The sequence below is a fragment of the Xiphophorus hellerii genome, chromosome 18 (genome assembly GCF_003331165.1).
Source record: "Xiphophorus hellerii strain 12219 chromosome 18, Xiphophorus_hellerii-4.1, whole genome shotgun sequence".
Lineage (NCBI taxonomy): Eukaryota > Metazoa > Chordata > Actinopteri > Cyprinodontiformes > Poeciliidae > Xiphophorus > Xiphophorus hellerii.
Window position 1 is genome coordinate 19,428,500 of NC_045689.1, and position 12,180 is coordinate 19,440,679.

Genomic DNA, 12,180 nt, shown 5'->3' on the forward strand with positions numbered 1-12,180 from the left:
TTTCCTCAAGTCATCTGTAGCCTATTTTTTTAGACAATACTAAAAAAAATTTGCAGAGCTGCAATTTCTTTTTAGCATTGTCATAGGAATTTAGCATTGTCCTGCCTTTAGCTCCATCTATCTCTGTTTCATTTCCCTTTCCCTGACAGACAAAAGCATTACACAATGTTTCAGAGTAGGCATTAAGGGACATTTTCAATGTTTGGTTTCACTTGTCCATAGCATTTTACATCCAGACCATGAGCTTAACTTCGGTGTCATCTGGACCTTCTTCTGCATGTTTTCTATGGAAAAAGGCACAATTGTATGCAGGATTTTTTGTGTGAGTGTGTGTATGTCTGTGATCTTTCAAAAATGGCTTCTCTTTAGTCAATCGTCCATAAGGGGAAGATTAGTAGATCATGTGCCGTATAAGTTTACCACTTTCAATAAGTTGGCCACTTTTTCGTCCTTAACAATTTTAAGGTTAATAATTGCTTGTTCTGTTTACATATCCAGCTGAGCAGTAAATCTCTGCAGCTCTTCCAAGGTCAGCATGGACCGTTTGCCTGCTTCTCTGACTGTTACTCTCCTTGTCCAGCCAGTCAGATTGGGCAGACAATAATGTCATGGCAAGTTTGTGGCCATGGCATTATTTTTACATTTTACTTTTTTACGTTTTCATATGATAGATTGAGCAGTGGACAATTAAATTTGGAAATTGTTTAATGATCCAACCCTACTTTAAAACTGCTCTGCAGCTTTTTCCCAAGCCTATCTGCTGCGTTCCTTGTTCATGATGTTGGTTCACTGAAAAGCTGACTATATAATACTTGCACTCTGCACATTTTTATTTGCTTTTTAACGATGTAATGTGTTCATTATGCTCCAGTTATGCACTAAATTGTCTAATTTGGTTACATAAAATCTCACAGATTTTTTTTGTGGCACCACAGTAACCTCTTTAGTGTCAGAACAGTGTGCACAACTTTTCTCTCAAAATTCAAAATGATTTAAATACAGACATATGCAGGCGAGGTACATTTGTTTCCCCAGCATCATTCAAATTTAAATACATAGTTTATTTGTTTTCTTACAATGTCAATATAAAAAAATCTCATCACGTAGAAAAAAAACAAAAAAAAAACAGAAGTGTTCCTGAAGAGAACTGTGATGCACATTTTAGGGAAATGAAAGCAGCTTTTTGAAGCTGTCTGGTAATTCAGAGCACAGGGGGAAACCAGACAGCTCCTCTCCCTTAACTGTGTAAACAGAGTAAACATTATATTGTATATCATAAAAAAAGAGAGACACAATAACTTAAACATCTCATGATAGTCCAACATATATGGTTACTTTCTTTTACATGAAAACGGGAAGCCAAGAAAATCTCAAAGTTTATTTAAAAAGAAAAAAGTTCTTATTCTATAAATATTGCACTTTACTGGAACTGGTACGATAACGTCACAGTGCACATAACTGTGCAAACAAAATACTGACATCAAGCCGTGAACAGTTCCTCCAGGCTACTAGTTTTGCTGGCACAAGCACACCCTTTTTATAAATAAAAACATTTTTTTTTTCTTTTTGTAGAATGATTTACAATAGTACAAAATGACTCACTTAAGAGTCTTGAGACATCAGTACATTCAAAACCAGATCTGCAAATGTGAATGTAGAGCAGTCATTCCAGCAAAACTCAGTGCAACAAAAGAGTCTTCATGAGGTTTAGTTTTACTTCTCGTCTTTGGTAGAGGTTTCCATTCGACGATCTTTTGCACTGTGTGCTGAGAACACAATGAACCACACCCCATCGGAAATGTCATTTCTTTGGAAAGTTAACCACTTTTGTTTGATGACGCACAATTTCACCAGTTAAATGTAAATACTTCCTTCTGCTCTGAGAGCATACCGTCACTCCCTGGTGAGTCAAAGGCTCAGTGGGCATTCATGCACCGTCTTTAAGTCACATGTGCATTTGACTGATAAATAGCTTAGGTCCCATATTCCAGGACATTTGAGCTGCAGTTCAAATGTTCTTGTAGATATTCATGATCCCATTGGCTCTTCTGTTATATTATTTAGAACTATGACCTCCCTGGATGATGGAAAATACAACAGAAAGAAAAGGAAGGAAACAAACAAACAAACATTAGTAAACATTGTCAGTGATTCCCATCCTGTCCTAGTAGACAGGTCATGTTGCAAATAATGTCATAAGCTTTTTGTCATCAGTATGTCTACTTTGGTACAATTGTTTTATATGACCAAATAATTGTATTATGGGTGTATTCAAATAAAAAAATACTCACTCTACAATGTGTTGTTCTACTGGCCCTAGGAAAAAAAAAACAAAAAAACAGTAGAACAGACAATGAGTTTCCTTTTTGGATATTATAGTGGATCAAAGAGGTGTATGTGCAAATATGTGTTAAACTTTCAAGATTTCATGAGAAATACCTTTGTCAGTACCTGTTGTTCTGTTCTTCAACCAGCAAAACATAAACAGGCCAAACGCCAAAAGCGAACAAATAACAGTTGCAACTATCACAGTAGAACTGAATTTGTAAGATGGGTCGGGAGGGACCTTAGAAGAACCTTCAGAAGAAAAAAAAATAACATTAGAGTCTGAAATGTGTTCTGAAAAGTCATCTTTGAGTGCAAGTCTGGAACTTTTAATCCAGACTTGCATTGGCCAAAAAAAAAAAAAAAATATTATTATTATTTTTTTTGCCCAATTAGTCAGCTTCCACAAAAAGAGAAAAACATTCCAAGTGTGGAGTTTTTATGTAAAATATGTTCTGCTTCAAAACCCAAGTATAGGGAGTTATTACAAAATAATGGGGACACACATTTTAATCTCAGCTGAGGAAGTCAGTGCTCAAAAGCTTAGGAAATAAAGGATGAGTAAATTGTTGGGGTTCCCTGTGGTGTATTTCTACAGCTGCTGGTCTGTTACACTTTTATATTCACTAATGGTTTTGTCAACACTGAACAGCAGGTTCAGTTCTCTGAAAAACCCAACTGAAACTGTCCATACTGAACTAAAACAAGATCTAATCATGACCCAAACTAGGCTTGTATAAAGAAGATCCTTTAGGGGAGAACGTGTAGCTAATCATTTATATCTATTTTTAAAGATGAAGGCATATGTTCCCCCAGGTTTGTGATCTGAGAGATCAAAAAACAAATCAGCAGTTTAAACTCAACCAAACTTTAATAAAATGCAAAAGATATCTTTCGGAGATCAGACAGAAAATTCTGATTACTCGCAATTATATAGATTTAAGCCACACGTTAAGCCGCAAACAAACAGTTTTTCTGGAATATTACTGCTCCGCCTGCTTGCATAACTAATGATTTTAGATACATTTAACAGTTTCGGTTTTATGACTCATACTTCCTAATTATGAGTTATTTCAGAGATTTTGTAGCAGAACTTGAAACCGCATTATATCTGATTCAGTCGAGCTGACCACCGCAGGAATGTGTGCACATAATCCAGAAAAACAGCAGAGCCTTGACATTGTGTCATTATAACAGATCATACTCAGCTAATCAATATAAGCTTCAATATCTGCTGACCAACATATTGCAATTAAATAATAAGTGTAATCTGAAACTTAAGTATATTAATGCATTTATTGTAATTATTCAGCATGTTAGACACATATTTTAGCTCTTTTAAGTTCCTTCCAAAATTTCGTACACTTCAATAGTTTCACACTTTGTCATGAGACACTCAAATAAGTAAAATTATTTCTTTGCGATTTTATGATTGAGCAACAAAAAGCAATGTATAATCTTGAAGCTCAAATCGAAAGAAAGCATCACTTAGACAAATAAACACAAGAATATCCTGAGTAAGTAGAGTAACCATTTGCATTCATTACCCTCAAGTCAACACTTTGTATCATCACCTTTCACTGCATTTACAGCTGTAAGGCTTTTTTTTGGTCTGTCTCTAACAACTTATCTTGAGTCTTATTTCTACAAAACAGCTAAAACTCAGTCAGATTGTTTAAAGGTTGTCTATTGCATCTATCAAGAAATTGCTGATTGGATTTTTGACTGAATTTACGTCATATTTTTTGGCTAACCCATTCAATCATATGAGTATATTTAATCTAAACAATTCCATTGTATCCACTTTAAGAGTTTTTGTCCTGTTGGAGGGTGAACCTCCATCTCGTCATTTTTTCCTATGGGATGTCCTGAGTTAGGCTCATTCTCATAGTGGCTGACTATTGTTTTTCCTACTCTTACGTAAACAGTTTTGTCTTGGTAGGGTTGCATTTGTGCCATACATTTAGTGGGGAAATATGCGTGGTTTTAGTTTTTCTCTTGAAAGCAGAAACATTCTGTGTTGCATCTATTTAGAATTCTCCAACATAAATCTGTACGAAGGTTGTTTGACTGCTGAGACAGTCAAACAACCTGCTCTCAGTCCAAAAGAAGACACTTTTCCAGTAAGATTGTGCAAAAACCTCCCACACATATCCCATAAAAAGTAAACAAATGTACAGAGGAATTTTCATTGGTTACTCACTTCCTAAAACTTGCCAAGTGACTAAAAGTGGAAGACAGTGTAGAGAAAATAACTCACTATCTTGTTTCAATTGAGGACTTACACACTGAGACGGTCTCTGAGGTGAACAGGTCCACAGAGCAGGATACCTTCACTTCATCAACAGAGCAGTTGAAATTTGCAGTGCTGGAGATGCTAACCAACTCTTCTCTGGGAGGACTTTCATCGTTAAAGAGAATCTTCCACATTTCCCTGTTGATATTTCCAGGAACGTTCCACTTCATCTGTTTTCCTGATAACCCATTATGTGAGTGACATGTCACATTACATTCGGATGGGATGCCACTTTCTTCTTTACATTTGACTGTGATTTCTGGCTTACTGAAGAAAGCTGCAAGAATGGCAGATGATAAAACGTGAGGTTGACAAACAAATTAAACTACAGCTTTCGATTTATTATAATCATAAATATACATTAATTATGAGGATGAAATGTCACAAAATCAAAAACTGGAAACACTGGTTCATGTTTTTATGTGAAACATTTCATAGAGTTTGCATTCAAAGAAAAAAATTAAAAGAAGAGAAAATGAAAGGAAAAGAAAGTCCTCTTTAAAACAGACAATCCTCATTTCTCACTTAAAACACATTCCCTACTCCTCAAAACATCCCTATAACTTTCTGAAGAATAGACAGTAAAATAAAGGCTCAACCATTGTTCTAGGGGTCTGTAGATAACAGTTCACCTATCCTGACAGCTCACCTCCAGCGTTTGGTTTGATATTTCCAGGTTTATCCCCCACCATCAAGAATGAAACATACTTACATAAAATAAGCAACAGTGAGACAGACATTAATGTTAAAAACTTGCCTACCTGTGACATTAAGATACATATGGATCTTGACGGGATATCCACTTGCATCATCTTTATACATATAATAACAATAGTAGTCCCCACTGTCAGATAGGTTTAGTCCATTGATGTGCATCATTGTGTAGTTTTGATCCATTTCTGTGTTTGGAATTGGTGTTGGAAGACGCTTTGAACTATGATATCCATTACAGAAAATGGGCTCTCCAGCAACAACTTTTTGGAAGTACAGAAACTGCAGTGGCGATTTTTGTGCTACAGGACAGTAGAAGGTGACATTTCCTCCAACCAGTCCATGATACACAGTTGCAGGAGAATGTCCTGAAAAATGAAACAAACAAAAAAGAAAATTATATAAAAAAAAATTTCATAAAACGTCTGCATATAAAAAATTATCAAAAAATGTTGAACAATAAAAAGCATTCTCTTGTGAGTAAGCCCGTCTTCATTAAGGTTTTGTGTGGGTGTGGGACATTTTGTTAAAGTTTTGATGACTAATTAGATTAATCTCAGTTGCTCTTAAGTTTTTGGGGTTTTTTTTCTTTTTGGAAAATTCCTGCCCAGGAAGTGTCCCAAAAAAGTGTTTTAGAAGCTAAAGCTTCCTGAATGGGAAATTGATAGTGTTATGAGCTAACTTTGTGTCATTAGCTGTCATATATATATATATACATATATATATATATATGTTCCTTTATTTAACCAGGTAAACCCCGTTGAGATCTAGATCTCATTTTCAAGAGGGACCTGGGCAAAAAAAATTGCAATACATAGCAACCTGGTTACAAGAGGTCTATATTTTGCTTTTGAAAAAAACTACGCTTGAATGAAAGTGCAAGAGCCATTTTGGATAAAAAACATAATGCTTTTTTCTCTTTAAGACAGTTAAGACATGCTCACCACAGTGTGTTTGCAAAACCAGTTTAGTATTGAGACTTCAGTTTAAAAAAGAAACATTGAAGTCTAGCACTCTAAACTTCGGCTTCTTCTTGACTAAATTATAGTGAACAAAAATGCAAATAGTTACCTACTGCAGGTAGGATATTTACTCATTAACTCCATAGGACCTCACTTCTGCACCATGTCTTCACTTTCTGTTTTAATATTTTCCCTTTTTACAAATCTACATGCTCCAACTTGCCTGTCACTATTTCGCTGGCACACCTGAATTTCCCTACTGATGAAAAATAAAGGTTGCTTTTATGTTACCTTATGAAATTCTTTAACTGAAGCACCATGACTGTGTCTAATTAGTTTTCCATTTCCATTTTTATTTTGGAAAAAACTATTCAACATATGTCTTTAAAATGATAACCCTTTTTCAACAATTTTGGACAGCTCTTTATTTATTGATTAACATGTAATCTAGTCATTTTAAACTACCAAGCCAGATGTTTTATTTAGATGTCCTGAATAAAAAATTGAGATATCCTTGAGATTCATTAGAATACTCACCAACATCAGCTGATCTGAGTCCGATTATCTTTACAGCTAGATGAAGCAGAAGAAGCAGCCTTGGTTCTCTAGGTATATACAGAAAATAGATATATGTATTAAAACATTGTAAACATCAAAAGGTAACAAAAAGAATCACAGCCATATTACACATAAAAATCCTCCCCGTTTTGCAAATGCACATTCATACAAATAGAAGCAGTGAGTCATATTCTTAGAGGTTTCAGATTGTTTCACTAAAGGTAAAAATGCTAAGTCACAGTCGGTGAGGCATGAGACAAAAACATCAGAATAGTAATGCATGAATATTTAAAATCACTGTGTTCTCACCCTTGGGACATTTGGGGATTTTTTGTTGCATGTAATATTATGACTCAGTATCACAAATTAATTTTATAAGGTTTCCCATAAAAATAATTTTCAATGGCCTGTGTTTGAACAATCTATCAGTATTTCTATTAAAGTTGAAAAGGCATTGAGAGATGTATAACCTTTTTCCATGATGACATGCCTTTTGTGTTATATCTTGGTAATAAAAAAGCTTTTTATTGGGCAGTAGTTCGAGTTTAACCAGCTGATTTAACTTACACAACAGGTTTTTCTTGGCTTTTCACAACTTCTAACAAAGCTTTTCTTTGTGTGTTCGGTTCTTATTCTGATTATTATTCTCATTCATTAACAACAATTCATTTTTGGACTTATTTGTATTGATGTCTATTTATGTGCTTATTAATTGGGTTATTATTACTAACAAATGGTGTGGATTTAATTTTAACAGGCCAGTTGGAAATGTATTCTCATACAAAAACTTTTTAAAATACTTTTTCCAATAATAAAATGGAACAACATTTATTCACATTACAGCCTCCCTGCCAAAACACTAATCTATACCTGCACATATTCTCTATTTGATTCAAGTCAGGACTCTGGTTGACCCACTTCAACATGTTCATAATGCTTCAAACCTGAAGATATGTGGTAAATTAAAAAATATACTTTAAATCTGAATACACCCAGGGTATAAATAATTTTGTGCTTGGTTAAAAAGTTAGATGAAGTCAGCACACTAGTGCTTGGAACACCTTACCAACAGACAGTAGTCCACCAATTAGATGACAAATGTACTGTATTATTAGATTCTAAGCAAACTAAAATTACTACAAAAATATTGTGGTAATCAAAAAAAATATTACTGAACTTAATAATTCTAATGTTTTATCACCTCAGCACATCTACACGACTTTACATATTGTCACATGAACTGACGTCATAGGAAAATTTTATTTAAATATTTGTAATGGTTTTCTGATCAGAGTTTACGTTTGCTGTAAATCAGCACTGTGTTTACGCTTTCATTTTCCAGGAACTCTCACTTCTGCGATGACAAATAGCCATCAAAAGTGTTACACCAGAGGTCACATTATTTATGATCACTGAGCTATTATCTGTGGCCGAAATTACGTAATCAAAGTGACATATTGGTGGAATGTGAGGATGACTTACAGAAGAGTTTGCCAAATCCTTGATGCCTGTTGAAACAAAAACACAAGTTAACACTGCAAGACGATGGATTATCTTCTGGTTACAAGCACTTAAACAGGACAAGCTAAATCTAGTTATACATAAACAGGTTGTGTTTATCTATGAGCTTTTACAAATTACAATTACTTGAAATAATAGAAGAGTAAATGTTGGGATTTTTTAGGTACATCTATACAGTGTTTAATTAGATTAGATAGTAACACAAATGTATAAAAAAAACAATTTATCTGAAATGTATGACTTATCCCTGATGATTCTTATGTGGGGAATTCTGGGATTTTTTTTTTTTGTCTTAGCTGAGCACAAGCCAGCATGTCTTCTGCAAACAAACACCCAAAGGGAAGTCCCTGGAGTACAGACAGACTTTGTATGAAAGTGCAAAGGCAGTGTTACTGGAAATACTTAAATTGTGGACAAGGTACTGTACCTTCAATGACTATTTAATATTTTCATACCAAATTGTCTATTTTTGCATCTTGCTTCTCTGAAGGAGAAACAGTGGTTTGATTAAGCCTGTGGTTACTTAATAAACTTTCAGTAGAGCTAGAATGTTAAACCGTTGAAGAGAAATAAATTTTTTTCTCCACCATTTTCCTGTTAGACACTTTAACGCAGGAAATTCCCAAGCAGAAAGTTACCTCTTGGTTATTTAGGGTTTAGATTATGAAAACTTGAAGCAGGACAAATCAAGATAAAGTTGATATCAGTTGCTGCCTCTGACATGCATTGAGAACAGATCTTTGTCTAACCACTCTGCTCCAAATGCTTCAAAACAGCAACTACACCCAGTATAACAATGCAAGGACGAGCTCCTCGCCTTTTAGCAGAAACCAAGATAAGAGGGAATTCCCAGGTGCTAGACAATTACTGGGTGGACCGCACACAATAAGTTTAGTATTGGTATAATTGATACTAACTGGAATGTGATAGCAATATATATGAACAACAGGTGATATTATTTACCTGATTTTACCATGGTAGTTGTCTAATTTAATTCCAATACACTGTGTCTAGGTCAGCCTGGCTATCATGAACACTTTAGTTTCTTTCCAAATTGTATCAGTGAGCTGTTGCCTTTGTGCTCTCGGTTTCTGATTACACTCTTTATAAGGTTTGGTTATTGATTCACACAACAAAAAAATCTTTTTACACGGGTTTTATGTCTAGAGAAAACAGTTTGTTTCAGAGGTTGGTTTCATTTTGTTGTGGTTAGAGAAAAATACCTGGTGCATTACTTGGCATTGCTTAGAGACGTTCTCAGTAAAACCATATGAGACTTGTGGCTTATGGCATGTAGTATATGTCATATCCGTAAAGGGGTGACAACTTAAAAAGGGAAAATGAAACACTGAAATACCTAAGATGTGATGGCCTTTGTAATAACACACCTGTTACATTTCTTTCACTTAAAGGAGGTCAAAGTATACATGTTTTAACATACAATGCAGACTATTGGGAGACTTCTTTAACCTAAATACTTACTGGATAAGAAGTTGGGAAATTTCAACCGAGCATTGTTTCAACAAATCTAAGCAGTTTATACGTTACAATAAAAAATGACTTGCAACATATTCCAGAGATTGTCATTTTGAATTACAAAACTTGATCAGACTTCTCTATTAAGTGGTGAAATAAGATGTAGGTTATGGTCAGATTTATGCTACAACATAAGCCTAATCATACAAGAAATTTCTCTGGTGTTGAGAGCTGTAATTGCGATTGGAATATTTTTTTTGTATGTTGCTTTCCTGGTCAGTGGAACTTTGTGTCACCTGCATGTTGGGAGGACACTGAATGAGTGATGGAGGAGATGAGAGAGTTCCTCTCATACAGCGGGTACAGCGGAGTTGGTAATGAACCAATTATTTTGCTATTTTCAGAATTATTATGCTTAATTACGATAGAAAACATTTTTTTTTTTCAACCGGACTGTAGCCAGTTCATTTCTTTGTATTGGAAAACTAACTGGGTATGCTGAGTAATCTAACTCTGTAGAGTTAAACCTATTATTAAACTCACATAACTATAGTTAGCGAAACAACAAACCTATTAAGCATCCAAATGAATAAAATGGATAGAATAACTCTGAGTCCAACACTAACTGCTTGGTCTCAATGTGTTTTCACTGTTATGACATTTTGTCTTATTTAATGTTGTAATTTTACCTAATGTTTGAGGAATGTGCATCAAACATTAACTTGCTCTGAAATTCCTTAGTATCATTTTTCAATTTCCAGTGTGCTATTTTAGCTTTTGTGGAATGTGAACGTCAGTAAAGCAAAGAAAGGGACTTGATCAGTTCATATCTGACATCCAGTTTCATAAAGCAGTTTTTGTTATTACCAATAATCTGAAAATATGCAGGTTGAAAATGTTAGAATTGTACAGGGGTCATAACTAACATGCTCTAGTCTAACTCCTTATTCTCTATTAAAGAAAACTTTCTCCTCATGTAAGAGATTACTTATATAAATGTTTAATCAGAGGATAAAGATTAGAATTTAAAAGAGTGAACAAACTAACATAAAGTATGAAACTAACATACATTTTAAGAATGAAGCAATATGATTATACAGTACATCATCTATCATGGTTTTAAAGTTGCGACATCTGATAGTACTATATAAGATCGTAGTTAGTGATCCCTAAAAAAGATTAGGGCTAATTAATCTATTATGTAAGAGAATTTGTTTATGACTTCTGCTTTTTCTCATTACAAAGTGATGACATCACAATGAAACTGTCTGGGAATTTCCACATGGTGCAGTTCATCTTGTTCAACTGCTTCAGCAAAACAGGCTTTCGGGATTGATCCTGAAACTGAATCAATCCCACTCAACTAATTCAGTTTAGTCAACAAAAGTTTTATGTACTTTTAAGAGGCAGTCAAGCATTTCTAGATAAATGTAAACAGAGCAGCAAAAGGTTTAATTTAGTGACTCTGGTGGTTATAAAGAACAGAATCTACAGGAACAGATCATTAGTTTGTTCTCTCATGTTGAGCAAATAAAGCTTAATTCATCAGCAACACACACAGATACGCACACCGGAAGAGATAAGACACCGTTTTCTTCCATGTGTCTTCATTTTAAAGCAAATCATTCTAGTACAGAAAATCTGTCAACCATAAAAACTGCACTTTATATGGAAGTAGGCGATTGAATCACAGGCACAAAATACATTTCTAACAGACTTGATATAAACAGCACTGCTGAAAGCAACTGCGGCCAGTCTGGCATGACGTATTTGTTTACAAAGAACTTTATGTTACTGACTTCCTATCTTACACCGCAGGAAGTAATAGTCCTTATCACTAAACAACACACTTTGTGAGATTCAAAATGAATAAAAGTTGCTCTCATTTCAGAGGAGAGAAGATAGACTTACCATGATTCTATCTTGTCTTGTTCGCTGCGCGCGTACTGTCTGGGAAGACTAACGCTTCCCTCCCGTTTTATGCTGAGGGTGGAGTCATAACCTGAGTTTGTTTCCTTTTTGTTGCTGTAGTAACACCGGCACGTACATGTTGGACAGGCACGCTTTTGGAAAGGTTCAGAGAGAGCGCTGATTTAGTTAGAAATGTGACAATTAACCAGTTTCTCTAGAAGAAATTAGTTATATTTCCAAAAAATGTGGTTATTAGAATAAAGTATATCTCAATATCTGTATCTGCTTCAATTGCTACAGAGTTCACTGAAGTGGGAAAGGTAGTTAAAATAACCCTTTATCAGACTGCGCAGACTGAAAAAGCAAAACATGATTATTGCATTGTTTTATGAATAAAGACATGAAAACTGTGGCATGCAT

At 34.7% G+C, this 12,180-nt stretch overlaps 1 protein-coding gene across 2 annotated transcripts; it reads right to left on the bottom strand.

Annotated features, from left to right (window-relative positions):
* Nucleotides 1–806: 806 nt before the first annotated feature.
* On the bottom strand, nt 807–11,849 carry cd80/86 (cluster of Differentiation 80/86). 2 transcript variants are annotated; one of them, XM_032546100.1, is made up of 8 exons: nt 11,761–11,849; nt 8,335–8,360; nt 6,832–6,899; nt 5,383–5,700; nt 4,611–4,898; nt 2,452–2,577; nt 2,292–2,316; nt 807–2,077 (listed from the first exon to the last, which is right to left on the bottom strand). In XM_032546100.1, the coding sequence occupies exons 1-8, from the start codon at nt 11,761–11,763 to the stop codon at nt 2,029–2,031; spliced, it is 903 nt and encodes a 300-aa protein (XP_032401991.1). In that variant the 5' UTR covers nt 11,764–11,849; the 3' UTR covers nt 807–2,028. The 2 variants fall into 2 exon arrangements, with proteins under 2 accessions (XP_032401991.1, XP_032401990.1); XM_032546099.1 differs by having other exon boundaries at nt 2,440–2,577.
* Between the last annotated feature and the right edge of the window lie 331 nt (nt 11,850–12,180).

Coding starts and splice junctions, on each gene's coding strand:
- cd80/86 (XM_032546099.1), bottom strand. Junction 5,701..6,831: donor ACTCAGATCAGCTGATGTTG/GTGAGTATTCTA, acceptor TTCATTTTTCAG/GACATTCTCCTGCAACTGTG. Junction 2,078..2,291: donor GTAGAACAACACATTGTAGA/GTGAGTATTTTT, acceptor TCCATCATCCAG/GGAGGTCATAGTTCTAAATA.